Here is a 25,547-nt window from a genome sequence, read left to right as displayed (position 1 = left end):
AATTAAATTCATATACAATTTTGAACTACAGTGTAAAGGTTCTTGGCACAACTAATATATTTGCAAACACTCATTTCCTAGTTGTGATTGGTGGCTAATTAATTTATTATTTATCCGTTAATGATTACTTTCCATTCTGTTAGTCCGATTTCCACTATCAGCATGATTGAAACATGACTTGCAGTGCACAGATTATTGCTGTGTTTGTTTTTGTTCAAGTTGGTAAATCTGAAAACTGAAATGAGGTTGGTGCTGATTTCTTTCTTAAAACACAAAGACGGCACAACTAATTAATATCTTTATGTTCACTTTTAAATGCTAGAGCGTGTTATTCCATTTAGGGCTTGCATTTGAAGTTTTTGAAACTTTAAGGTGGTTTATTGAGTGGTTCAGTTTTGCATAATCTGTATTTGAGATTTCTGCATTTATAAGAGTTGTACATGTTACAGTAAATCATAGAGCTTGCAGTGCCTTTGTGATTAAGCTTCTGACAAGCGACATCAGCCTCATACAGGCTTGAGTTTCCATGTGTTGCACACCCTGAGGCCTTAATAAAAGCTCTTGGAGCAAAGTTTTAATACTGAACACCCTGCTAGGCTTTTTTTGCTTCTACTTTTTTAGTGTGTCTCTTAAAGGCTGATTTAATAAGGACCAACAAGCATATGTTTGGCGTTATGAAGACATATTTTTGTAGCGTGTGAGTATTGAAAAGGAGTGGAAAGCTCGAGTAGTACTGCAGTTATTCATCATGTTTGATACCTTGACGTTTGTAGCTGGGACGTGGGCTGCTGGTGTGTCTGGACAAATTCAGTACTTTGTGTAAAAAGATACTTTGTACAAGAGTAAGGCGTAGTAAATGTGCACATCACACCCACAGGGAACTAATGAACAGTTTGACTATTATACCTTTTGATGGTATTTTTATCTGTGACTGCAGAGTGTTGTCAATTACAAAGAAATCTACATCAAAGAAGTTTTTAGTTGAATGAAATATAAATGTTATATATGCTTTCCCTTTAAGTCATGCTAACGTTGATCTTGAGAGAATGAAGGTAATTTTAGAAGCGTGGGATATACAGTAGTTTCAGGAGCGTTTGGTTGTGCAAATATAAGAAATGAATATATACATTGCATCAGAATTTGTCAGTCTTGTCTGCTTTATTATATTAGTAGTCACTATTTCATGTCTGGCAATATTCAAAGTCTTTTGAGATGACAAAGGCATTGGATAGTTTAACACTGATACTAGGTTTTGGTTCATGTCAGGTTTGCAAAAGCTGTTGAGCACATATAAAGAGGTGCAATTATTATTCTGCTTCTCTCATACTTACAGTGCAACAAACATATCTGTTTCTTCTTGCTATAGAACATTTTCCAGTGCAGTAAAAATGCTAGATTTCAGAAGAAGGATAAACCCCTGAGTTTTTTTTCCCCTCTTTTTATATCATTTCACTGTTGATATTAGTGAGTGACCTCACACTCCCAGTTCGAAAACTTTTCCTGCGCACGCTTCGAAGGTAATTGCGATAAAGGATTACGCTGATGACTCTCGCCTGAAATTGTTTAGAGACAATATAGTAGAGTATAACATCCAGGCACGTGCTGAGATTCATGAGAAAGGTGGTAAAGGCTGCCCAGGGATTGTAAGCTGTACCTTCATCCTGCAACATCAGGAGGGCGAAGCAAATGTGGAAGGGTACAAAGCAGAGGAGTACTTGGGCAATCAGAGTAACTATAATTCTTATGGATCTCTCCTTAGCCTTAGGCTTCAATTTGGAAGTCTTGCCGCGGATAAAATTGTAGATTATAACTAGGTAACACCCCATCATGATAAACAAGGGAACCAAAAAGAAAAATATCAAGCGAGAAAAGTTCAATGTATTCACTTCCTTTAAATGGATGATATCAAGCATTTTCAGGCACGTGGTGAAATTCGAGGCTTGGTCTGGATCAGATCGTAAAAACAGCAATGGGGATGTTGTTGCGAGGGTCATTATCCAGATTCCAGTGCAAGCCAGCACAGCTTTTTTTGTATTTTTTAGTTCTTTGACATGTTTGGGCTGGACAATAGCCATAAATCTGTCTACGCTTATGAAAGTGAGCAACCACAGAGCAATGGCTGGATAAAATATCGTGAAAGCGCTGATTATCCGACAGAATGTATCTCCAAAAGGCCATGTTTCTTTCCCGTGGTAGATTATCCGAAAAGGCAAGGAAAATATAAAAATTATGTCAAGTAATGCCACATTCATCATATATACAGTTATCGTTGTCCTCTTCTTGGTAGTGCAGCTGAAAACCCATAGCGCGGTGGCATTCACCAACAATCCCACTGCGAATACAAAGCTGTAGAAGACCAGTGATGCAATCCTGTATTCTTCAGGGTGCTGATTTCCAGGCATCATATTTTAATTGAATTTAGGAACAGTTGTTGCACTCCATAAATACCCTGAAAATAGATAAAATACGAAAAGTTACTCTCCGTCAAATAAAAACTTTCCTTAGAAACAAACAAGATGTTGTAGGATGTGGTTTAGTGATTGTATTTTTTTAGCTGTGAAAATGTGCTAGCTTTGTTGCTTTTTCTGACTACAAATACATTATTGTGCTTTGAAGGAAGTACAAGTATGAACTGTCAGACTTATGAGAAATAGTATTTATAAGCTAGTTTTAATTAAATATTTTTAATTAGGAATATTTTTAAATAAGGAATCAAACAGTCAAGAGTGATCAGCTACTTTTAGTGTGCTTTAGTAGCTCATAGTTAGATTCAAACTGTTGTAACTGAGGTAAGAGACCTGTTTTCTAAAGAAAATATTTCTTCAAGTTGTCCCTGTTGAAAAATTAATGACTAAACCTAGTTATAAAAAGAAATAAGTGAGCATGGCATGTAGTGACATCTGGATATGCAAAGTAAAGTATTGACTTTGCATTTTATCTGTGTAAGGAACTACTTAGCTCCCAAAAGAATAGGTGCATGCTGTTGCTCATAAAAGGAATTTAAAAAGCTACCTTAATAGCTATGTAGCTTCAGATTAATCCCAGGGTGTCAGAACCAACCACCTGACATATGAATGAGATTAATAGATTGGCAGATTGATAAACTTCCTAGTTAAAACAGTAAAAAGATGGGAAGCAGCACAGTCTTCAACCAAGACCTGTGTGAAGTGTATTTTTGGGGGGAAAAGTTGCTGTCTGGTACCCAGCTGCCCCAGAGGACAGTTGTGCTGCTTCTCTCTGCTTCATGGCTGTAGGGGTTGGACATCTGAGACGTCACTATGCAGACTCTGGTGATGACAGCTGAAAGAGATTATCCTCTGGTTTACTCTGGAGCTGTTTGAGGATGGCAGACCTTACCTGGTGTTTGCATGGGTGCTTTGGGTCACCTGCAGACACCCACACACCCACACTTTCCCGGCTCTTGCTGTGGTCACAGTTTCATGAGTGTGCATGGGAGGGTTGCTCTTTGGCCTTTTATCCAGCCCTGTGGCAGCTTTGAGAAGAAGAGGAGGAGGAAAGAATTAGTTGTCTGATCTTGCCAGTTGTGACAGACAGCCAAGTAACTTCTACAGCATCAGTTAGGCACCAAAACTCTACTCAAGAGCAGAAGAGTACATAGTTCCTGTGTGTTTTATCTCCAAAAGTGGAGAATGCATTAAATAAAAGCTTACTGTTACTGCTCATCTGGTTTATGCTTTCACTGTAATGTTACCAGGTACCTTTTTCAGTGGTTTAGGAAGACATAGTGGATTGAACCAGTGTTTTTTAATCTAGTGTTCCGGTTTGACACTTTCCAGGATCAGCTGCTTTTGAGAAGAGTATCAATGGAGTAACTGACTTAAATATGACCTTTTTTAAGGGTTAAATTTTAAATCTTTTAAATCTTTTTTCAGGTTACTTTCTGCCTTGAAATATGAAGTTTGGACTTCTGATTTTCTTACAGCTCTCCAGTTTACAGATACAAAAAAAAAATGCTTACAAGTATCTAGCCCTAAATTTCTCTCAAAGATCTTTTATTAGCTGTACAAAACAAAAAGGTGCGTTTTCTGGTCAGATAAGGTCATTAGAACATATAACAGAATTTATGTTTTGTATGGGAGAAACTGTGCTTATAGTGCTGACAGAAAAAGAGGTTTGGAGGGCATCTGTATGAATGCTCATTGTGTGAAGAATACTAAAGATAAAAAAATTAAATCTCGATAGCAGACCTTATTGAAAGGTAGATGGCATATGCTTCAAAGAAAATGTTTGTAGCACATGCTTGTAGCACAGTTGAAATGTTGTCTGGTACACTGTCCCGCTGCCCTTACTGTTGCATAAAATCCAAATATTGCTCAACACACACACCACACACACATATTTTAAGTGCTTTTTCCTGTTTTTTTTTTTTTTTCCCAATTTTTTTTTCTCTTGCTAGTGGTTGTGTATGATGCAGTGCATGACTACCTATCTCAAGACCCTGACTGATATAGCAGGTGAACTGAGTGGTAATGTATAGGATAGGTGGAAGACTTCACTTTTTATAGATGTATCTTAATTTCACTGAATTTCACTGAATTTTTAGAGTTGGAAGGGACCAACCATAGAGATCATCTAGTCCAACTCCCCTGCTAAAGCAGGACCACCGAGAGTTTGTCAGAGCATGTTACTCAGGACTGCATCCAGGCGGGTCTTGAAAATCTCCAAATTGTTAATGAACAGCATGAATCTTGGTTTTGGTTTTGCTCTTCTCTCCTTTTGACTTGCAGTGACTGTAATTGTTGCTAGTTAGGTCCTGTTTCTGAAATAACCAGTAGGCTGTTGTTGATGGGAAGAGGGGAAGCTGAATCTGGCATAAGCTTCTATCAGAAGAACCTGTGGTTCCATGCCTTGTTTGCTGGTTAGTTCAAATTTGTGCCAGTTTTGAGATATATCAAATAATGGACCTACTGTTACAAAAAGGAGGGGAGGAAGGAGGGTTGCTTAGTTGTTGAAGACGCTGTCTCCAAATGTTGTTGGTTTAAATGCATGTCAGTGTTAGAATTAGGTATTTCTCCTAAATTTAATATGTAAGAATCTAAAATTTTAACATTTATGTAGGTAAGAAATAATGAGATTTGCACATTTATATGCAAATGCAGATGTTCTGCTTTTTCATCAGTAGTCACCTGCATGGAGTTCATGTTGATACCTTCCAGGTCAGCCTAAGTAGACCTTTGGGTGCCTCTGGGTGGATGGTTTTGCCCTAGTTGCCATTTTTCATAATGGGAACGCTTACTTACTGGTATTGATTAAAGTGCCTGCTGAAGAGCCCCTAGAGTCACTGGTTTCTGGATGTCTGTCTGTGTTAATTGTAAATGATTACTGTGATGTTGGTCCATACATTTTATCAATCTGTTTTAATTTTTTAATAATAGCTGAGGTTCTGAATGTCTAATGTGTATGTGAAGCCCATCTAGGTGCTGTGGACAAGAACAAAGGCTTCCAGAACAAACCCAGAATTAAATCTTTTCCTCCAGATTCTTATTAAGAGTTAGGCAACAGAGACTCCATTTAAAGAATTGTGTGTGTATCTTTCTTCCCAGTTCTCCCCCCCTTTTTTTTTTTTATTTTGACTGTCCCTTACATTTGCTCACACTTCCCTGAAGAAGACATGGCTTTCAGTGAAGCAGAGAGAGATCAAACAACAAGATCTTCTCCTGGTTTTAGTTTTTCTTTTAGTGATAACGTACTTACCGGTGCTTTTTGTTACTGCATATTTTAAAATTTATTGTTAAAATCCTAAACAACAGTATTTATGGTACCATGCTTTTACAAATGCAGTCATTTTGCTTTATATGTTATTTATAGGATGCTGCTGATACGTTGAAAGTGCGTTAAAGAATTAAAGTTGTTTTCATAACGGTTGACTCAATGATCTTAAAGGTCCCTTCCAGCCGGGACTATTCTGTGGTCCTATAGAATAAATGTCCATGTTCAGCTTCTGAAGAAAGAAGTCTATCTTAACAACATACATAAACATCCAAGTTAACTTTGTTGGAATAGTATAACAGGCTGTTACTCACCTTTGGTGCTCTACAAAGTTTCTTCAGAGATGCTCCTTTCATAGCCCCAGTGCTGTAGAAGATCTAGACTTCCTCTTCTCTGCTCAGCTTCACTTAGCTAAAATAGCTCCTCTTCACAAGCAGGAAACAGTGACGCAATCCAGCTAGTTCTGAACTTTTATTGGTCATACTTAAAAAGTAGCATGCTAAAATTTCACTTACGTGTGGTGTCTGTGAACTGATAATTCTAGTACCTTTGAACAGACAAGCTTTTGTGATATTTCCAGTGTGGTCAAACTGGGCTGTTGTACTACGTAGCTTTTTAAAATACATTTTTAAATGTTTGTGGTATAAGAAAGCATATTTTGGGTTGACGTTTACATGCAAAGGTATCTGGAAGAATATCCATCTTGGTTATGGAAAAGTCTCTAATAAGCACAGTGTAAATGTATTTTCTGTAAAGTGTAGTCTGTTTTTTTTGTGGAAATCCCCATTTTGTTTATATTTGCCTTGGATAGTAGTCAGTCTGAAAGTGACAGAAACTCGCTACATTTGAAATGAGAAGTTTGATTCACTTGAATACTTGGCTTCATCTGTACATTTACTCACCATATTTTACAAACACAACAACGTTTCTATATTTTATTTGCTGTCTAAAATAATAACATGCCTAATTAAGAAGTTTACAGAAAAATGCTGTATGAAGAGAGCTTTTAGCCTTTCTTAAAATGGAGTCAAATCTCTGAACTGTGTCACTGCAACAGACACCTTTGGTAGGGTGAGAGTATTCGCAAAGGCTAATAGGTAGAGAAGACTGATTTCCTGGATTTTCTCTTTGTCAACTCGGGAAAAAGATCCAGCCTTTGAAAGAGCCATTCAGAGAAGGATATCATTCCTAATTCTCTGTAGAGTACTCGCTAGCTCCAGACTGTCAGTCTTTGGGACATTGAACCACACTATGGAGAGTTTGATAGTTCTTGTGTCCTCCATTTTTTCCCCCAAAATGAAGCAGATAGATGCCTTTTGAGGAAGGGAACAGTGATATTTTGGTCTTCTCCTGGCATGCGGTCAAGAATTTGTCGGGATGTGCATGTGGTGCCAGAAGCAACAGAGTCCTGCAGTTCAGATGCAGCCAGAATCGGGTTTGTTTCTGGGGACACCTTTCGTCACTGGCTGTAAAAAGCACTGTAGGTAGGTGATCCTCGCTTAGTGCTAAAGATAACTTCTGTGAAAAATACCCTCTGTGCTGGCGTCATGTAATTTATCTCAGCTGAATGGGTTTGTGGTACTGCGTGGGTATTTGTGTAGGTCAGTGTGATGGGTGAAGTAATCACAGGGAGGGACCCGGGTGTGGTTTTCAATGTGTAGATTAATAATGTATTTAAATATTTGGTCTTTCCTGTTGAGGTGAACTAGTACCAAACTTAATTTTTGTGATCATTCCAAAGACCTCTTAAATGCATTGAGCTGTAAATCCTACCCAGACAGTCCCATAGAAATATAAATCTATTAAAAAGTGCTTAATATTTTAGGATTAAGGAGTATCTTAAAAGGACTAGGTAGTGTTTTAGGCTTTTCAATGGCTTTATCATTAGCAAGACAACTCTGGAGCATGCTCCATCAGGATGAGTCACTCATACTGTTTTTAATTTTAGTGAAAGCTCATTGAAATTCGGTGACATATACTTTTAAAAAGTTTAAAAAAGAGTGTGTGACTCCTGGAAGAGAAGAAGTAGCCTTTTGAACTCTCCTCGGCAAGAGTACTTTATTTTGAGAAAAATAATGTGTGGAGGTCCCTAGGTCCCTTCCTACTTGAATTGCATTATGAATGTACCACAACAAGCAAGTGGATAGAGAGTGCTCCCCTTAGCTAAAGTGGGAGTACAACAGTAATTCTGGATTTGGAGGGAAAATAGGTGGATGTTGAGGCTGGGATCAGAGAAGCTGTATGCAGTGAACTACCTCTTGGCTTGCTGTCTTCTTGGGGGAGGTTGGGGAGTGTGAGGTTTTACAGCTGTGTCTCATTTTGTCTGAAGAGAGTGGGTGACACCTCTCCTCTGCAGGGGAGGTCATGCCTTCTGAGGGCAGCTGCAATCAGGTCTAACTTAGCAGGTTACACAGGTGGATAACAGCAGCCCAGTTGAGTTAACGGGCACATTAGACATCCAGCTGGTTTGCCATAGCATAACACATGTCAGTCTATGTTCTGCTTTCACTCAGGCTTTTCACAGTCCCCCTGATGAAGAGGCAGCCAAACAGATCTGCTGCTGACAAGCTGGAAGGCCTTCTCCCTGAGTATGGAGCCATGTGCTGAAAAGAAGTGTTTGCAGGACCCGCAAAGGTGCTCATTCTTGTCTTAGGTGCTCAGGCTGGCTGCAGCTGCAGGGTGACAAACATTTGGAGGTGAACACAGGGGTGAAAAGTTGCAGTGACTGTGGTTTGTGAGAGGCAGCGGGCCGCTCTGCTGTGCTGCGGTCCCCTGGCGCTTCGGTTTCTGCTATAGGAAGCACCTGATTCTATTTTAGTTTTCTTCTCCTTCAGTGCTGTTTTATCAGCTAGAGATGAGTGTCTTGCATTGGTTTCCCTCAGATGGGTGAGTACTTCCACTGCTCCAGCTTTTACTGAAATAAATGCTCAGTTCCCTCCAGGGTCTTTTTTTGCTATTCTGAGGTTTGGGGAGTAAAGAAGATCATTTTAGTTGTGTTATAGCTATTTTTGAGTAGTAAAAAGCTAAGCCAACGTACTTCGTGTTGGAGGAGAAGGCATAGTGCACATGGGGTCTGTTATGAAATGCTCAGTTCCCTCCAGGGTCTTTTTTTTGCTATTCTGAGATTTAGGGAGTAAAAAAGATCATTTTAGTTGCGTTATGTTGTGTTAAAGCTATTTTTGAGTAGTTAAAAGCTAAGCCAACGTACTTCATGTTGGAGGAGAAGGGAGAGTGCACGTGGGGTCTGTTACTTCAGTGCTGTTTTATCAGCTAGAGATGAGTGTCTTGCATTGGTTTCCCTCAGATGGGTGAGTACTTCCACTGCTCCAGCTTTTACTGAAATAAATGCTCAGTTCCCTCCAGGGTCTTTTTTTGCTATTCTGAGGTTTGGGGAGTAAAGAAGATCATTTTAGTTGTGTTATAGCTATTTTTGAGTAGTAAAAAGCTAAGCCAACGTACTTCGTGTTGGAGGAGAAGGCATAGTGCACATGGGGTCTGTTATGGTGCCTTCACTAACTGGCGATGAGCCTTGGCAAGAATGAGCTTGGTCACTTGCAACAGTGTGAAAGTGCAGCAATGAAGGGATTGTCTTCATACTGTTGCTTTTGCAGGAGTAACGTAGTGCTGGGTCTTTCAGTGGCTTTGTCATGGTATGGAAAAGTATGTTTTGCCTGCCCCCTTACTGTGTAACATAAGCTTTGTCCACCTCAGACAGAGAAGCTCCGCATGCAGAGGGGCAGAAGGATCACCCTCCGCTTTGGTTTGGTAAGGAGCAGGTTTGAGCTTGTGTTCTTCTGCTTCCCAACTTTCCACCATTTGGACCTATTGAAAAGCAAGAACTGAAGCTTCTTGCACAGTCCAGTGCACCACTGGTGCAGGAAGCGACTTTCCCATGCGTCACTTCGTTAACTTACTGGTTTGCTGCTGCGGCTGAGTTCCCATGCAGTTTTGGGTTACTCTTCTCAACCTTGATGAAATCGTCCTTTATTTTTTTATTCCCATATTGTGTTGTACCATAGCAAAAGTTTAATATGCTACTGGTTAAAAGTTGTCATGGCACTGAATACATAAACTATCTTGCAATTGTTTCCAGTTCTGCCATATGGGAGTTACTCAGAGGCTGCGTCATGGCATAGCTGTCCCTCCTCTCCCACACCTCAACCTGTGCAGGAATATAAACGCTGTGTGCAGCAGAGCTGGGGGAATGGGAACAGAGCAGCTTGAGAAGACTGCATCATAGCTAGCTGTACCTGACATCTCCTAATTACTGTCACATCTTTCTTCTGTGCTTTGCTAGAATTCGGTATGGTTTGAGGAAGGAGTTCCTGATTTATTTATTTTTTCCTTTTTAAAAAAAAAATATCAATAATGAAACTAACATTCCACGTTTCTCCTGGGCTTTTTGCTTTTTTCCCCCCCTTCTCCTCTTGTACAGCCAGAATGCACTCTGTGTCACTAAATACCCTAAAAACATACAGTGCATCTGGCCTCTAGTTCATCTGTTCAGCAGAGTCAGGCTTTGAAAGAAGCAATACTTCAAAAATTACTTGACGTGAAAGCTGCATCTCTAAGATGTCTGAGAGTAGGGTAGTGGACTAGAGACAGTGGTTTGTTATGCAGCAGCAGTCTTAGAATGTATATAGTTTAACATTGGCTCGTGGCAAATGCCAGCGCAGCTCCATGCTGGCAGATTTCTTAAAACGTTGTGTCTGCGTTCTGCTTTCCACCTGTGTGTTCTGTTGCGTGGGGAAGCAGGGCTTTTTTTTTTTTTTCTACAAAAAGTACAGATTTCTCATGACAAATATTTCATAGCTGTTTAAAACCTTAATGAATAGTCATCTTTTTTTCTTTTCTTTTTTAAATCTGTATGCATTGTCAGGAGCTACGCAATAAGTTGCTCCAGTTCGGAAGTGTTTTAGAAGAGCTTTTTCGAATACTCTTTCCTTACTAAGTAAGTGTTGCATAATATTTTTAATATTTACTGCTCTTAAAAGTCTCAGGTGCGTAGGAGTACTGTTCTGAAAGTTGATATGCCTCCCAGGGATGGAGTTAATGTTTGAAGAGAAATGTCTTTATTGGGAGCTGCTCCTACTCAGATTCTTTTGATGAAGTCTAGTGCGGAAGTAGGGAAAATCGTTTGGACTCCTCCAGAGTTCAGGAACTTGGACAACCTCTCTGCTCAGTGACTAGCCCTGAGTATATGTAATCAGAAATTAAATAATTACCAAATGCTGCATGTGCTTTAGCATGCATGTGAAGTGTTTAATCAAGAGTTCCTGAAGTGAGAGGGAGCCGTGCAGGTTCACAAACACCATGATGAAGCTTGGTGTGCTGCGATGGGACTTGAGCTGACATGAGGGGGAGCATGCCAGGTGGTAAAGGGTCTGGCACAGTCCAGACTGGGACAAAGCACCCCAATTCCTGCCACACAGCAGTGGATGTGGTTAGTTCAGGTCTCTGTAGGGCAGCGTTGCTCGATGTGTAGGCTCAGCACTGTCCTTGGAGGGAAACGGAGGAGAAGCTGAATGTGAATATGCTCAGTGCACCTGAACTGAACAGAAGTCCTGCTGACGCTGTGAGCTGGCAAAGGAAGGCAGCAGAGCTGGCTACGAGCAGATGATTTCAGAGAAGTCACTCTCTTTGCACCTGACATACATACACGGCGTTCTGTCATATCCCTGCGTGCTGTCTCTGCTGTGGGGAAAAATACCGAGGGAGGTGTACTACCCACTGCTCCATGAAGGCTGATTGTCAGAATGCCATTCTTCTGCGCTTTGAATTCTCCTTTAGACTTGGAAAGGCAAGAAATAAAGGCCCTTAACACCTTTTTTCAGCATATCTCAACAAGGTGCAATGCTGGGTCCTGTCAGAGGACTCTATAGGAAAGATGGGGACAAACTTTTTAGCAGGCCTGTTGTGGTAGGACAAGGGGTAATGGCTTTAAACTAGAAGAGGGAAGATTCAGACTAGATAGGAGGAAGAAATTTTTCACAATTAGGTTGGTGAAACATTGGAGCAGGTTGCCCAGAGGGATGGTAGATACCCCATCCCTGGAAATATTCAAGGTCAGGTTGGATGGGGCTCTGAGCAACGTGATCTAGTTGAAGATGTCCCTGCTCATTGCCGGGGACGTTGGAACTAAATGACCTTTAAAGCTCCCTTCCAACCCAATCTATTCTATTCCTTTCAATACCTGAAGGGTGCCTATAGAAGAGCTGGGGAGGGACTCTTTGCCAGGAAGGGTAATGATAGGACAAGGGGAAACGGTTTTAAATTGGAAGAAAAAAGATTCAGATTAGATCTCAGGAAGAAATGTTTTTCTATGAGGGTGGTGAGACACTGGTACAGGTTGCCCAGGGAAGCTGTGGATGCCCCATCCCTGGAGGTGTTCAAGGCCAGGCTGGATGGGGCCTTGAGCAACCTGCTCTAGTGGGAGGTGTCCCTGCCCATGGCAGGGGGGCTGGAACTCCATGATCTTTGAGGTCCCTTCCAACCCAAACCATTCTATGATTCTATGATTCTAAAATACAAATATATATATATTTTACACACACATACATATGCACTTTAAAGGGAAGGGGCTGGAACTCCTGAACTTGATTACAACAAGAAGCCTCACAGAGTAAGGCAGGAAATAGATTTGAATTTCAGTAATTTAAGCAGCAAGTTTCCTTACATAGACACTGTTTTGGTAAACGTAGCTTTAAGAGAGGGTGAGCCAGTGAAGCTGAACAGGGACTTGGGTAGAATTCTCTGACACTTTCCTCCTTTGCCTTCAAATCATGCTGGCTGTCAATGCATATTTGGTTTTCTCCTAGAACATCTGGGCCATTGCATTCATTTGCTTGCAACTGAGCTCTGTGCTGTGTGAGGATGTGGGACACCAAATTCAATAGCGCTTGCCCAAGCTGCAGAAATGGGAGGGAGTGCACAGCTTGTTTTGAGTAAGGTGCAGCAGAGGGAAGGGTGGAGGGGTGTGAGACATCTCTGTATGCCTCCTCCTTTCTAACTTGACAGCATATGGAGGTAATGGTAAGAACTGTACCAGCAGCCCATGGGTCACAGAGGTTGTTACTGTCAAGATGATGTAGTTAATTTCTGAGATGATGTAGCTCATTTCCAAGATGATGGGCCTAGAACTGTCATGGTTATTGAGTGGGTGCTTGGTGTAGTATCTGTTAGTAGTGGTGATGCATCTGGTTTCTCCTCACAGCCAGACAGTTCTTGGCCCATTGCTTACACTGCCCAGTGCAGAGATCTCTGACATCTGAAAATGGGGCTTAGGCTCCAGTAAGAGTGAGTTTTGTGAAATAGGTTTTGACCTCTGCTGCGGTGAAGATTAATTACTGCATCAATGCTGCCATCTACAGATCTTTAGGTAGCACAGCAACAGAGCTTTGGAACAGCAGAAAACCAATGTCATAGGGTCATTCCTTTATACACCTGCACTATTTAGTCACATGTGCAGGTAAACTGATTATGAAGAGTGAAAACCACTTTGACTTCCCCTTGGAAGGAAGTACTGCGTGGCGAGGAACCTTTGGTCACTCTTGTAGGTGTACAACTGCAAGTTCTGTTGTTGCTCAGAGAGTTACAGTTCATACAGGTCTGCTGCTTGCATTTTTTTTGAACAAAAAGATACAATTCTGAGAATGGGTTGCAAGCGAACACTTCTTTACTGTGTATAGTCTGCATTTATCCAGGAAAAAATAAAGAATTAGAAGACATCTAGTGGTGGAAGGAGAGAAAGGACTGTAAAAAACATTTGTCATTCTTCTTCTGGCTTTACTATATAATGGAGGGATAAAAAAAATAAAATTAAAAATTAAGTAACTCTGTATTTTTAAAGCTACCCACCACCTGATTTTGTTATGATTTATTTGTCTGATGTGTCTCTATCAAAATAAGACACAATAGCAGCAACTTTCTTACCACAGCATTTCATTTTTCTGAAGGAGTGTTTGTGTTCTAAAAGTTTTATGACTAAATTACTTCATGAAAATAAAGAATGCCTTCTTTCCCATGTGGGAATAGGAGGCCTCTTTTTTTAGCTTAATAGTTGACCCTTGAAGGTTGTTTTCAGTCTATGTGGGGATGATCCACTCTAAGAAAAATCAGCTTTTCTTTCTGTCTTTACTGGCAGCTCTTGTTTTTTCCCCCCCCCTTCTCTTCCTCTTTCAGGAAGTAGCAACACCTTGTTTGTTCAACCATAGTAAAGGAAGACAGGGATGTGGAAGTCCCTTTGGAATTTAAAAGGAAATCCTGCATCTAATTGTAGATGTCTGTGCCAAACAATCCTGTAGAAATGATAATTTCGGCTATTGTTTGCAAATTGGTTTACTGTCAGTGGTGCCCCATGTTACTTCATCTGAAGGAAAACAATCTCGAAGTAGTCATTACCTTCTAGAAATATCAGTTGTCTCCTATCTGTAGAAGTTCTGCTATCAGCATGGATTGCTACAACATCTTTGTTTTAAGGGTCTGGAATCCTTTCATATAAGGGATAAAATATCTCCCTCTGTCATGGGATGAACTGCCTCTGTTCCAATGATGGTCTATGTATCTCTCTTCCCTCTCCTCATATTTTTAGGGCAGCTAATTATTTGATTGAGGTGGAGGAAAAAGGAAGAAAAATAGATGAATAATTCCTCAAAGCAGTTGGAGATGTTATTAGTATGAGGAGATAGTGTCTGTCATGTCTTTTTGCAAAATAAAGGCTGTATGGTTGCTCTCTTAAGACAAAGAGGAGGAGTGTAACTGAGTTAACCTCACAAAGGAGGTCTTGCAGTGACTGATGCTTGAAAGTCCTACTGAAGTAATGGCCAGAAGTTGATTCAGTAACTTTGGTGGTTTTCAGAGAAGGCACAATTGTATGACTGAGACTTTAAAAAAAAACTAATATGCATGAGACACAAGACGGTGCACATAATTAGTAAAATAACTAATGTGGTTGCATCACTAAATAATTAAGAAATTAGAACGTCTCTTTTTCAGAGTTAAAGGACTTTGCAGACTTTCTGTATAAATAACCAGATTTTTTGGTATAACTTTCTTTTAAAATTTCCTCTTTGCTTTTAGTTTATGCTTACCGAATGCTCTCCTTTTGTTTAGTCATCACTTTGCTTCAGACACCTTGGTTTGTAATTGTGAAAAAGTTAGATAGTGGTCTTAATGGGGAAGTATTTTTTGCAAGGAAATCACTTCTCTGCTACAGCTTTTCTATTTTGTTTCTATTTTGTCATGAACAAGCTAAACAGTTTCCTGCCAGCAACTTGGGCCTTAGAATACATACAGAGCTCTCTTTGGTAAAAAAAAAAAAAAAAAAAAGAAAAGAAAAAAAAAAATGAGCTATAGCCACAAATCAGCAGAAAGTATGAATGGTATCTTGACAAAAAAAAAAAAAAACAAACCAAAATTGAGGGAAGGATTTTATTTTCAAGTATTGTGAATTAAGGCAAACTGTGTGTATAAGATGAACATTAAAACCTCTCTTTTTACTAGTCCTTAGCCTTTGAAGATGTTATGATATCCGTTACAATGTACTAATTATAATGTGGTAAGTTATGAGAAGAGATTTGGTGGGGGTTTTTTTATATTTTTTTTTTTAACCATCCACAAGTGGATATATGAGTCACACTTCAGTAGTTCCCACTTTACTGTCTCTATCATGAAAATAGGTCATAATAAATGAGGCAAAAATAGCTTATGTGCTTTGCAACTTAGGTCATAAATCACCGTCCTTTGGCTCTGCTCTGCCCAAGCTTTATGCTAAAAACAGATCCTGATAAAAGATCATCATTTAGTGCTTAAATTAGCAGGGACCTGGGAGCAAAGATCCTCTTCAGCCCATCACGTAATGAGATATGTCCCCTGAGGTTGCTCAGGTGTGGACGGGGTGGTGTGCGTGGTATGTGGGATCAGGAGGGTGGAGAGAAGCGGGGTTTCTGTGTTGGAAAGTGGGAAGTCATAGCACAGTGGGAGATGGGGTGTTAGAAACTGATGGGAAAGACTGAAGCTCTTACTCACCTGTGGTGCCCACCTCTCCCTCCCCAGCACAGACAGCTGTCACATAGTCAGACTTGTCCACGCAAATGGGTCTGGGAGGCTGATGCTACCCTGCACCTCTCTCTGCCTTTCCTGCCTTTTCCACACCAGAAACATGAAACCAGTGAAGTTATGGGAGCCCTAAGTTCAGGTAGGACTTGCACGCTTTAACCTGGTATAACGTTCTACTTCTGAGGTTATATGTGTCTCAAGAGCTTCTTGAAGTAAGTTTCTGTCTTAAATGAAGTTGCTCATGCTTCAGTATGAAGTTGCTTCTGGTTCAGTAGAGTGGCTCACGAATGGCAGGTTACCAGAATAAATGTCAGGATCCCTAATGACTACTAGACAGATCTTTACTCTTTAGATTCATTAAGATTGTAAAAGGCTCAGCTGACCCTCATAGAAGTTTGATTGCTTCCAGGCTGTACCTGTCCAGGCTTGGAGGGCAATTTACTCAGGCTGGGAGTATCACCAAGTAAAGGTGATAGGACAAAAGGAAATGGCCTCAAGTTTGCACTAGGGGAGGATTAGATTAGAAAGTAAGAAAAATGTCTTCACTGAAAGGGTTATCAAGCCTTGGAACAGGCTGCCCTGGGAAGTGATTGAGTCACCAACCCCAGAGGTATTTAAAAGATGTGTAGATGTGGTGCTGGGAGACATGGTTTAGTGGTGGACTTTGTAGTGTTAGGTTTAGAGTTGGACTTGATGATCTTAAAGGTCTCTTCCAACTAAAATTATTCTGATTCCTCTGGACTTGTGTAGTGATAGTGAGCCACGTGGCAGTATGTCCATGCATGATGCTTTGCTCATTTCTCACCTTGCATAGTTTGAGAGAGTGTACAGTGGTGGTAGGACACCCACCCACTGGCTTTTAGCCTTTTGTCTTCAACAATTATCGGGTATGTATCAGGTTTCTATTACCTAAACCAGGAACCTTCTCTGATATCTTTGGAGGGACAGAGACATTGTGTCTTCAGTTGCCCCATCTGTGCATCAGACATGCAGCAGCTTCAGAAAAGGTGGGCTAGGTGAACCTTCTGTCCGTCAAGGCTGAACTTACCCAAACAGTGATAGCTGACGGTACTATGGTGTATTATGCAGATGTGAAGGGTGACATACCACCCTCTTGCTTTGGTTAGGGGTGTCAGTCATTTGGTGGGATTTGACTTTACTTACTGGCAAATTATTGAGTGGGGTTTTGAGCGCTAACGTCCGGTGTGTCACAAGCAGGAAATCTGACATGATTTCTCAGGACTATTTTTAAAAATGGTTGTTTTTTTTTTTCCTGCTCTGGAGCTCATCAGACATTGAGACCACCTTTTCCAGTTTTCTAACAATACAGAGAGCTTGGTCAGGATGCAGACGAGTTAGTTGTGATGGCACCACTCCACCTGAGAGGCAGCTTTTGTTCAAGGCTCTCTCAGCTGACAGTGCAGTCACCTCACATCTACTTCTTTGTGGTTTGTCATTGCTTTCCAGCCCGGGGTTAGCTTTTGGATTTGGTAAAGCACGTCCACTAAACCCTGGTAAGAAACAGTCAATCAAGAAGAAGCACTTATTCTCGTGCAGTTCTTAAATTGAATGTTTTTCCCTGTGGTGTGAGATACAATACCTTTCTGTGTTTTAAAACTTCTGTTCAGTTTTTTTACATTTTTACTTAAGTGTCTTGTACACTTAAGAAGATAAAAGTGGTTCCATAAAGAGATACTCAGCAGTAATCTTCGTGCTTTTCTGTGATGAGCTTTTCAGTCACTTGTCACCATGGGTTTTATCAAGGGCTTGATGAGAGAGGTGGTTTTGTTTGTTTTGCCACTGCTTAATGATCCTTTTCCATAATGGGATGTTAATTTGGTGCTGTATTTCCTCACACTACAGCCTGTGGTCACCAGCTCTTCTCACCTTTTGATGAAGACGTTTTGGTGGCTGTGTGCTCTGCCAGAAGTGTGAAAGAAGAATCAAGCCCATGTGGCTGAAGCAGTGTTAACTTCCTGTGCTTCCCCTCTTTTCAAGATGCTCCTCAGAATTCAAGCCAGATTCATACATCACTTGTCAGAAAATCAGCCTGCTGGCGTTTCATCTAAAGCCTCATATTTCTAGAACTGGGGCATCTCTGTACCTCCTGGATGTCAAACATACTTTTATATATATATATTTATTTATAGATGTTGTTCAGGGGTGTTTCTTGCTTCTTCAGTGTGATAACTGTCTCTGTCATAGTGAACAGCAGGCTGTGAAAGCATGGGAACTCGGGGTAGACACCAGGCGTGAGCCTCAGTGTCCACAGTGGGATCATTAAGGAAGATTTCACTCCAGAAATAAAAACTGGAGTTTTATTTATGCCTCAGTGAAAGTGGTGCTTGGCTACAGGTCTGAGACAGCATTTGCAGCAGCTGTTGTGCAGTCTGATCTCTCTCACCCCGAGCGCTGCGTTCCTTCTCCAGGTAACTTCTTTGGGCTGCAGTCAGGAGAGGTGTTTGCACTAACCCCAGTGAATGTTCACACAAATATACATTCAAAGGAAAAGAAGGATGGCTTGCTTATTATACCTGAAGGTTGGGATGTGTGTCTATATACACACCTCCATCTTCTCATCTACTTCTGAAGCAGATGGAAGTGTGAGATGGACCAATGGGAAAGAAAAGATGTGCTTTACTCCTTCCACAATATTTTCAACCAACAAGGGAAGTAGACAGGAGTCTGCCTTACTGCTATTCTTAAGCTAAAAGTCTTTGCTCTTAAGTATGCAAGTTATACACTTCCAGACTATGAATTATTTATCCCATGCCAAAAAAAAAATCCTGGGTCAAATATGTGCAGCAGTAAACTCAGTTAATTTCTGCTTAATATGGTAGTGATTGGGAGAAGAGATTAAAGAGTAAGGGGAAAAAGAGATTAAAGAGTAAGGGGACAGGATCAGAAAATGAGACCTAGTGTGTCTAGAGTTTTGAGAGAGCTATGGGGATCTTAATATGTGGGGCAGAAGTAGTAGAATGATGATGGACAAAAAAAAATACTCTTAACAAATGCAAAGTAAGTGACAATCAGTGTAAGGGCACTGGAGACTCTGGGCTGAGGGCTCTGCCTTGTGTTCAGCTGATGGGAAGAGCTGTGCTAGTTCAGAACACAGACATGGGTTCCCCAGCTGTGTTCTCCACTCCTCTACCAGAGCTTTGCAAAGGAGGCAACAAGAACAAACGTGTGGCTTCCCTTCACCTGCTGAAGGTGCAGTTTTATGGCAGGAATGAGCTGGTTGAAGCGTGGGCTGCCTCTTAACGGAGCGTTCGCTCGGCCACAGCCTGCGCCTTCCTATCTACCACTTGCAGCGCAAGTCATCTGACTTCCTACAGGCAGCGGTTATAGGGAGATAAAATAATGTTTAAAAATAAAACATAGATATTTTTTGCAGAGATCATTTGCCACTGGCTCAAGTTCCTGAACCTGCTCACTTCTGGGGGGGTTGAATGGCAGCACCAGAGCAAGGAAAGCGGTGGGAACGTGGAGCTGGAAGGCAGAAATGGGGCCTTTCTCCTTCCTTTACTCTGGACCACAAGATTCACAGTTGATTACTTCAGCCCAGGTTCAGGTGCTTGAGGTTAATGCCCTTGTTGCTGTAAGGTCAGGACCTCTGCCAGAGGAAGGAGGCAGATGGAGCAGAAGACGGTACCTCTGAACTGGGGTTCTCTGCAGTTTATCACACCGACTCCTCCATAAGAAGAAAGCAAAAAGTCATTATCAGCCAAAAGCTCTGTCCTATAATAAGCTGTGCCATCTGAGATACCAGACTATAAGAACAAATGCATAATCAGCTGTTTCTTAACTGGTGTCAGGATTTGCTGAGGATTTCGAGGGTGTTTTTGAAATGGGGCAATGCCCTGTTTTCACAGTAATTAGGATACTTACCTCTGCGTTGCATCTCACCTCTCAGACAGAGAGGTGCACACAGATTACACAGTTGGGTAACATTATTTAAGGCGACGAAAGCAGTGGGAGGTAATTTGACAAAAAGTGTTACCAGTGGTTGAATATCTCTGGAATCAAAGTGTTATACCTTTGAACAGGCTTCCCTGAGATGAGCCGCCCCTTTCAAATTCAGAGAGTTCTGAGTGGCATTTGTAATTGCAGGCTGTCACCACTTTCACACTTACCTTTCTTAATTGTTTTTATGAAGTGGAAAGTACCAAGCATGTCATTATTAGAGATCTGTGAACTAAGTGTAATTATTCAGACAGGAAATGTGTTTTTATTTAAGGGGAGAGAAGCTGGTCTGCCCTGCGGCAGGATTAACCTTTGCAGTCAGTATTCCGTAAGCAGCTTATGGAGGTAAACATTTTATGTGTCTTTGCCAGCTTGACTAAATATTGCCAGCTGTCTTAACCCTTTTTAAAGATAAATGAGCTGTAATTGGATTTCTGCACTGGGTAATTTTTAACAAGGGCTGTTAGAAGAAGCAGTAATTGTTACGAAGAAACTGCACAATAGGCATATTATTATGAGATGTTGCATCTCTCTGATTGATTTAGTATTTGTCTATGAGAAGCGGGGTAGCAAATTAGAGAGAAATGTGCTTTGATGTGGCAATTCCCATTATTCTTATTATGTGTGAGGAAACAGAAATGGTAATGAAGTTTGGGTTGAGTTGGCAGGGGTGGGGGGGGCTGAGAGGGGTGATGGTGACGCTGCCGAGAGTTACTTTGTACTGACATTGTGAACTTTTAAAAATTAAATTGAAAGAAGAGGAAAGATAAATGGATTACTATCTTTTATATTTAAACAAAAATTTTAAAAATAGACATTATTTTTGTCTGCAATTACACATTTTTTTAAAAATAAAACAATTTAAAATTTCAATCAGGTATTGTTTTTCCATACAGCCAGTTTCTCTAGGAGGGAGGTAGATATTAAGAATGGAAACGTTTGTTTCAATAGAATTTTAGCCACTCTGATGATAATCTTTGCTTCATGCCTTTTGCAAAATATTAAAAAGCTAAAACTGAAGCCAAGTGGGGAGAGAAAATTGTGATGTTGCCCACAGTATTTCATTTGCTTGGTGTTGTTACCGGAGGCCAACAAGTGTCTTTTGGGAAGCACAGATAAGAGTACTTAAATAGTAAAATCTAAGTTTTTAAATTAAGGGATATTTTTATTTCACCAGTTTGTTTTGAACAAAAAAAAATACAAGTTTAATGAACTTCTGAGATATTTGTGGTTTTGTTGACACTAGTATTTAAGCTTTTATGTATAAAGCACAGAAATCACAAAAAATGTTTAGCCATTTTTCCCAAGTTCATGCAGCATTCATTGGTTGTTATCTTTTTGTGTGTTTGTTACAATCCTAAACACCCTAAAAGGTGGGAATTTTTTCAGATTAATATTTTAATTCCTTGTTTTCTTACAGTTTGATTACAGTTTTTTTCAAATGAAGCACTGCTTGATTCTTTCTTACAGATTTTAGGATAGCTCACTGCTGTGCTCCCCATGACTGGTGGGCATTTTTTTTTTTATTATTCTCTGCGAAGCCCTATCATTAGTTTGTCCACTTTCATTCTGCTCATAACAAAAATTCAACAATTTAAGTTTTTTAGCATAGTCACTTTGATCTTCTTTATTTGAAAGAATACTTTTCTTTTGGAGAAAAAGAATTACATAACAAAAATTCAACAATTTAAGTTTTTTAACATAGTCACTTTGATCTTTTTCTATTTGAAAGAATACTTTTCGAGAAAAAGAATTATGACATCTTTGACCCTACTTGTGTTGGCAGTTGGAAAAGTGATAAAGAAAATGCTAAGTGTTTTGCCCCAAGGAGAGGACAGTTCTTTCTGGATCCCAGTAAGAAAGGCACATAACTATTAGGCAGATAACTGTTAATTAATAGCCCAGAAGAGCCAATAGCAAGTTAGGAAATCTTACGTCTCTTCTGGCTGGGAACCCTGAAATGTTGGCTGGACCTATGGTCAGGGACCCATAGGGTAGATCTACCCATAGGGTAGATCCCATCCATGGTGAGGTTCACCAACTCTGAGATCACTAGTATTCCTCTGTGGTCTTGCTGACAGTACAGATTCATCAGTCACTGATGGAATCAACTGGGAGTGAGGACTTAGCTTTTAAGACTCCCTCAGAAAGAAATCTAGGCTATGTCTTGAGCTTTCTTTATTTTTGGAGGATGCTAATGACAGCGTTTTGATAAAGGTTTAAATAGAGGACAACAGTAGAGGATTTTAAAGTGATATTATTTGCTGCTTTTACTGCAAGGCCATTGAGTTTCGTGTTGCTTTCTTGTATAACTTACAGTTTTGACCAAATTGGTAGTTGTAGAAGGATGCAGGTTGAAAGGAGCCTCTGGAGATTGTCTTGTCCAGTCCTGGTAATGCAAATTTAATCAGGACTGTGCCTAGTCAAGTTTTCAGTATCTCTAAGGAGACAGATTTCACAGGCTTTCTGTGCTACCTTTCCCAATTTTTCCTTCATGATGGAAAAATGCTTCCTATTGTTTAATTGTTCCTTGCTGCAACTCGTGCCCCTTACTGTGTGTTGCCATCTTTTCTGTACCCCTCACCATTAAGCAGTTGAAGGCAGCAATAGCATTTTCTCTTAGTCTTCCCTCTCCAGGCTGAACCATCTCAGCTCTTTCAGCCTCTCCTCCTGTAACGTGCCGCAGTCCCTTCATCCTTTTTGGTGGCACTCTGCTGGATATCTCAGTATCTTTCTTGCACTAGGAAGCCCAAAACTGGGTACAGGACTCCAGGTGTGATCTAACAAGTACTGAGTGGAGGGGAAATACCACTTTCCTTGATGTTCTTTCCAACGTGGTCCCACACATGTTTGGCTATGAGATCACATTACTGACTCCTCTTGAACGTGTTCCCCAGCAGCCCAGTCCTTTTTTATGCCAAGTTGCTTTCAAGCCAGGCAATGCCCAGCCTGTACTCTTGTGTGGGGTTATTTCATTTCAGATGCAGAACTTTGCATTTCACTTTGCTGAACTTCATGAGGTTCCTGGGAGGCAATTTTTCCAGCCCATTGAAGTCCTGTTCTTTATTTAATGCGTCTAAGCAAGGTTATCCAAATCTGGAAGTCATGGAGAAAGGTGCCAATTTTGAGACCTAGCTCTGTGTTACTGTGGTGGGAAAAGTGAATCAGGACACTGTTGATCTCCCCATGTATAGAGATACCCTGTTCTCTTCTGCCATCTGGCTCAAACACGGTTGGATTTGCTTTCTTTCTTCAGATGTCATCTTTCCTTCCTCTCTCTACAATTTAGATGAAGTGGTGAACAGCTTTGATCTGACTGTTCATAGGAGAAGAGCCTAGATGACTTGAAGGAAGGGGATTTGATGTAAGTCTGTAAAATCACGAGTAATGTGGACAGGGTAAATAGGGACTGACTGTGTTCATTTTTTGGTGGCACTCTGCTGGATATCTCAGTATCTTTCTTGCACTAGGAAGCCCAAAACTGGGTACAGGACTCCAGGTGTGATCTAACAAGTACTGAGTGGAGGGGAAATACCACTTTCCTTGATGTTCTTTCCAACGTGGTCCCACACATGTTTGGCTATGAGATCACATTACTGACTCCTCTTGAACTTGTTCCCCAGCAGCCCAGTCCTTTTTTATGCCAAGTTGCTTTCAAGCCAGGCAATGCCCAGCCTGTACTCTTGTGTGGGGTTATTTCATTTCAGATGCAGAACTTTGCATTTCACTTTGCTGAACTTCATGAGGTTCCTGGGAGGCAATTTTTCCAGCCCATTGAAGTCCTGTTCTTTATTTAATGCGTCTAAGCAAGGTTATCCAAATCTGGAAGTCATGGAGAAAGGTGCCAATTTTGAGACCTAGCTCTGTGTTACTGTGGTGGGAAAAGTGAATCAGGACACTGTTGATCTCCCCATGTATAGAGATACCCTGTTCTCTTCTGCCATCTGGCTCAAACACGGTTGGATTTGCTTTCTTTCTTCAGATGTCATCTTTCCTTCCTCTCTCTACAATTTAGATGAAGTGGTGAACAGCTTTGATCTGACTGTTCATAGGAGAAGAGCCTAGATGACTTGAAGGAAGGGGATTTGATGTAAGTCTGTAAAATCACGAGTAATGTGGACAGGGTAAGGAAGCCCAAAACTGGGTACAGGACTCCAGGTGTGATCTAACAAGTACTGAGTGGAGGGGAAATACCACTTTCCTTGATGTTCTTTCCAACGTGGTCCCACACATGTTTGGCTATGAGATCACATTACTGACTCCTCTTGAACGTGTTCCCCAGCAGCCCAGTCCTTTTTTATGCCAAGTTGCTTTCAAGCCAGGCAATGCCCAGCCTGTACTCTTGTGTGGGGTTATTTCATTTCAGATGCAGAACTTTGCATTTCACTTTGCTGAACTTCATGAGGTTCCTGGGAGGCAATTTTTCCAGCCCATTGAAGTCCTGTTCTTTATTTAATGCGTCTAAGCAAGGTTATCCAAATCTGGAAGTCATGGGGAAAGGTGCCAATTTTGAGACTTAGCTCTGTGTTACTGTGGTGGGAAAAGTGAATCAGGACACTGTTGATCTCCCCATGTATAGAGATACCCTGTTCTCTTCTGCCATTTGGCTCAAACACGGTTGGATTTGCTTTCTTTCTTCAGATGTCACCTTCTTTCCTTCGTCTCTCTACAATTTAGATGAAGTGGAAGCAAGGTTATCCAAATCTGGAAGTCATGGAGAAAGGTGCCAATTTTGAGACCTAGCTCTGTGTTACTGTGGTGGGAAAAGTGAATCAGGACACTGTTGATCTCCCCATGTATAGAGATACCCTGTTCTCTTCTGCCATCTGGCTCAAACACGGTTGGATTTGCTTTCTTTCTTCAGATGTCATCTTTCCTTCCTCTCTCTACAATTTAGATGAAGTGGTGAACAGCTTTGATCTGACTGTTCATAGGAGAAGAGCCTAGATGACTTGAAGGAAGGGGATTTGATGTAAGTCTGTAAAATCACGAGTAATGTGGACAGGGTAAATAGGGACTGACTGTGTTCATTCATTTCTAGTACAAGAAACGAGAGGACTTCACATGAAACTAGCAGGTGTCACAAGTGAAAGAAAATGGCTCCACACACCCATGGGTAGTTAGTCTGCTAGACTTCTTGCTGCAAGATGCTTCAGGCACAGACATTTTATTTGAGTTCAGAAGGGGACCAGACAGGCTGATGGAAGAAAAATTGATTGAGGATTGTCACGTGTATAGATGAGACATCTGCCTCAGGAAGTCTGAAGTCAGACATTGCAGGAAGCCAAGAGAGTATTCTGAGGGGGGAAAAATTGAGGAAATATGTCTGAGCATTTACTACGCAAATAGCAATTCCCCTGTTTTTCTTCACAAAAAATGAATGTGTCTGAGTTCATTTTGTACTGCAGGCAGTGGCTTAGCCACGACTGTATTAGGAAGTGTTTCACTCATATGAATTTGATGTTTTTCTAGTGTCCGTTGACCTTGTTTTTATTACGCCAGCATAGTGGGATGCTGCTAAGATACAAACCTTAGTCTGTCCTGAGTTCTTCCCCTGCTCTGTACCACAACTGTGGAGACAGAAGAGACAGAGTACGTCACGGCTTTTCAGTTCCTCCAAAACTGGTTGTGTAAGGCAAAGCTACTCTTCAGCTGCACCCTATTTTTCTTATGTTGCAGGCTGTCTCATAGTTTTCTTGAAGTCTGGTCATTCCTTGCTTACCTATAAGCTTTTGAGTTTCAGAACAATGTTAGTCTTTAATGCAATATCTGTTTTAAAAAAAAAACCCAAACCACAA

General features: G+C 40.8%; 2 protein-coding genes across 2 annotated transcripts in view; one reads left to right on the top strand and one right to left on the bottom strand.

The window, feature by feature from the left end:
* UBAC2 (UBA domain containing 2) overlaps positions 1 to 25,547 on the top strand; it is a 114,635-nt gene that overhangs the window by 22,911 nt on the left and 66,177 nt on the right. The gene's annotated exons all lie outside the window — the stretch shown is intronic.
* Positions 1,160 to 6,133, bottom strand: GPR18 (G protein-coupled receptor 18). The gene is made up of 3 exons (XM_014944195.1): positions 6,045 to 6,133; positions 3,358 to 3,493; positions 1,160 to 2,449 (listed from the first exon to the last, which is right to left on the bottom strand). The coding sequence occupies exon 3, from the start codon at positions 2,403 to 2,405 to the stop codon at positions 1,440 to 1,442; it is 966 nt and encodes a 321-aa protein (XP_014799681.1). The 5' UTR covers positions 2,406 to 2,449; positions 3,358 to 3,493; positions 6,045 to 6,133; the 3' UTR covers positions 1,160 to 1,439.

Source organism: Calidris pugnax, unplaced genomic scaffold (assembly GCF_001431845.1).
Source record: "Calidris pugnax isolate Ruff unplaced genomic scaffold, ASM143184v1 scaffold69, whole genome shotgun sequence".
Taxonomy (NCBI): Eukaryota; Metazoa; Chordata; class Aves; order Charadriiformes; family Scolopacidae; genus Calidris; species Calidris pugnax.
This window is presented reverse-complemented; position numbering and strand designations above follow the sequence as displayed.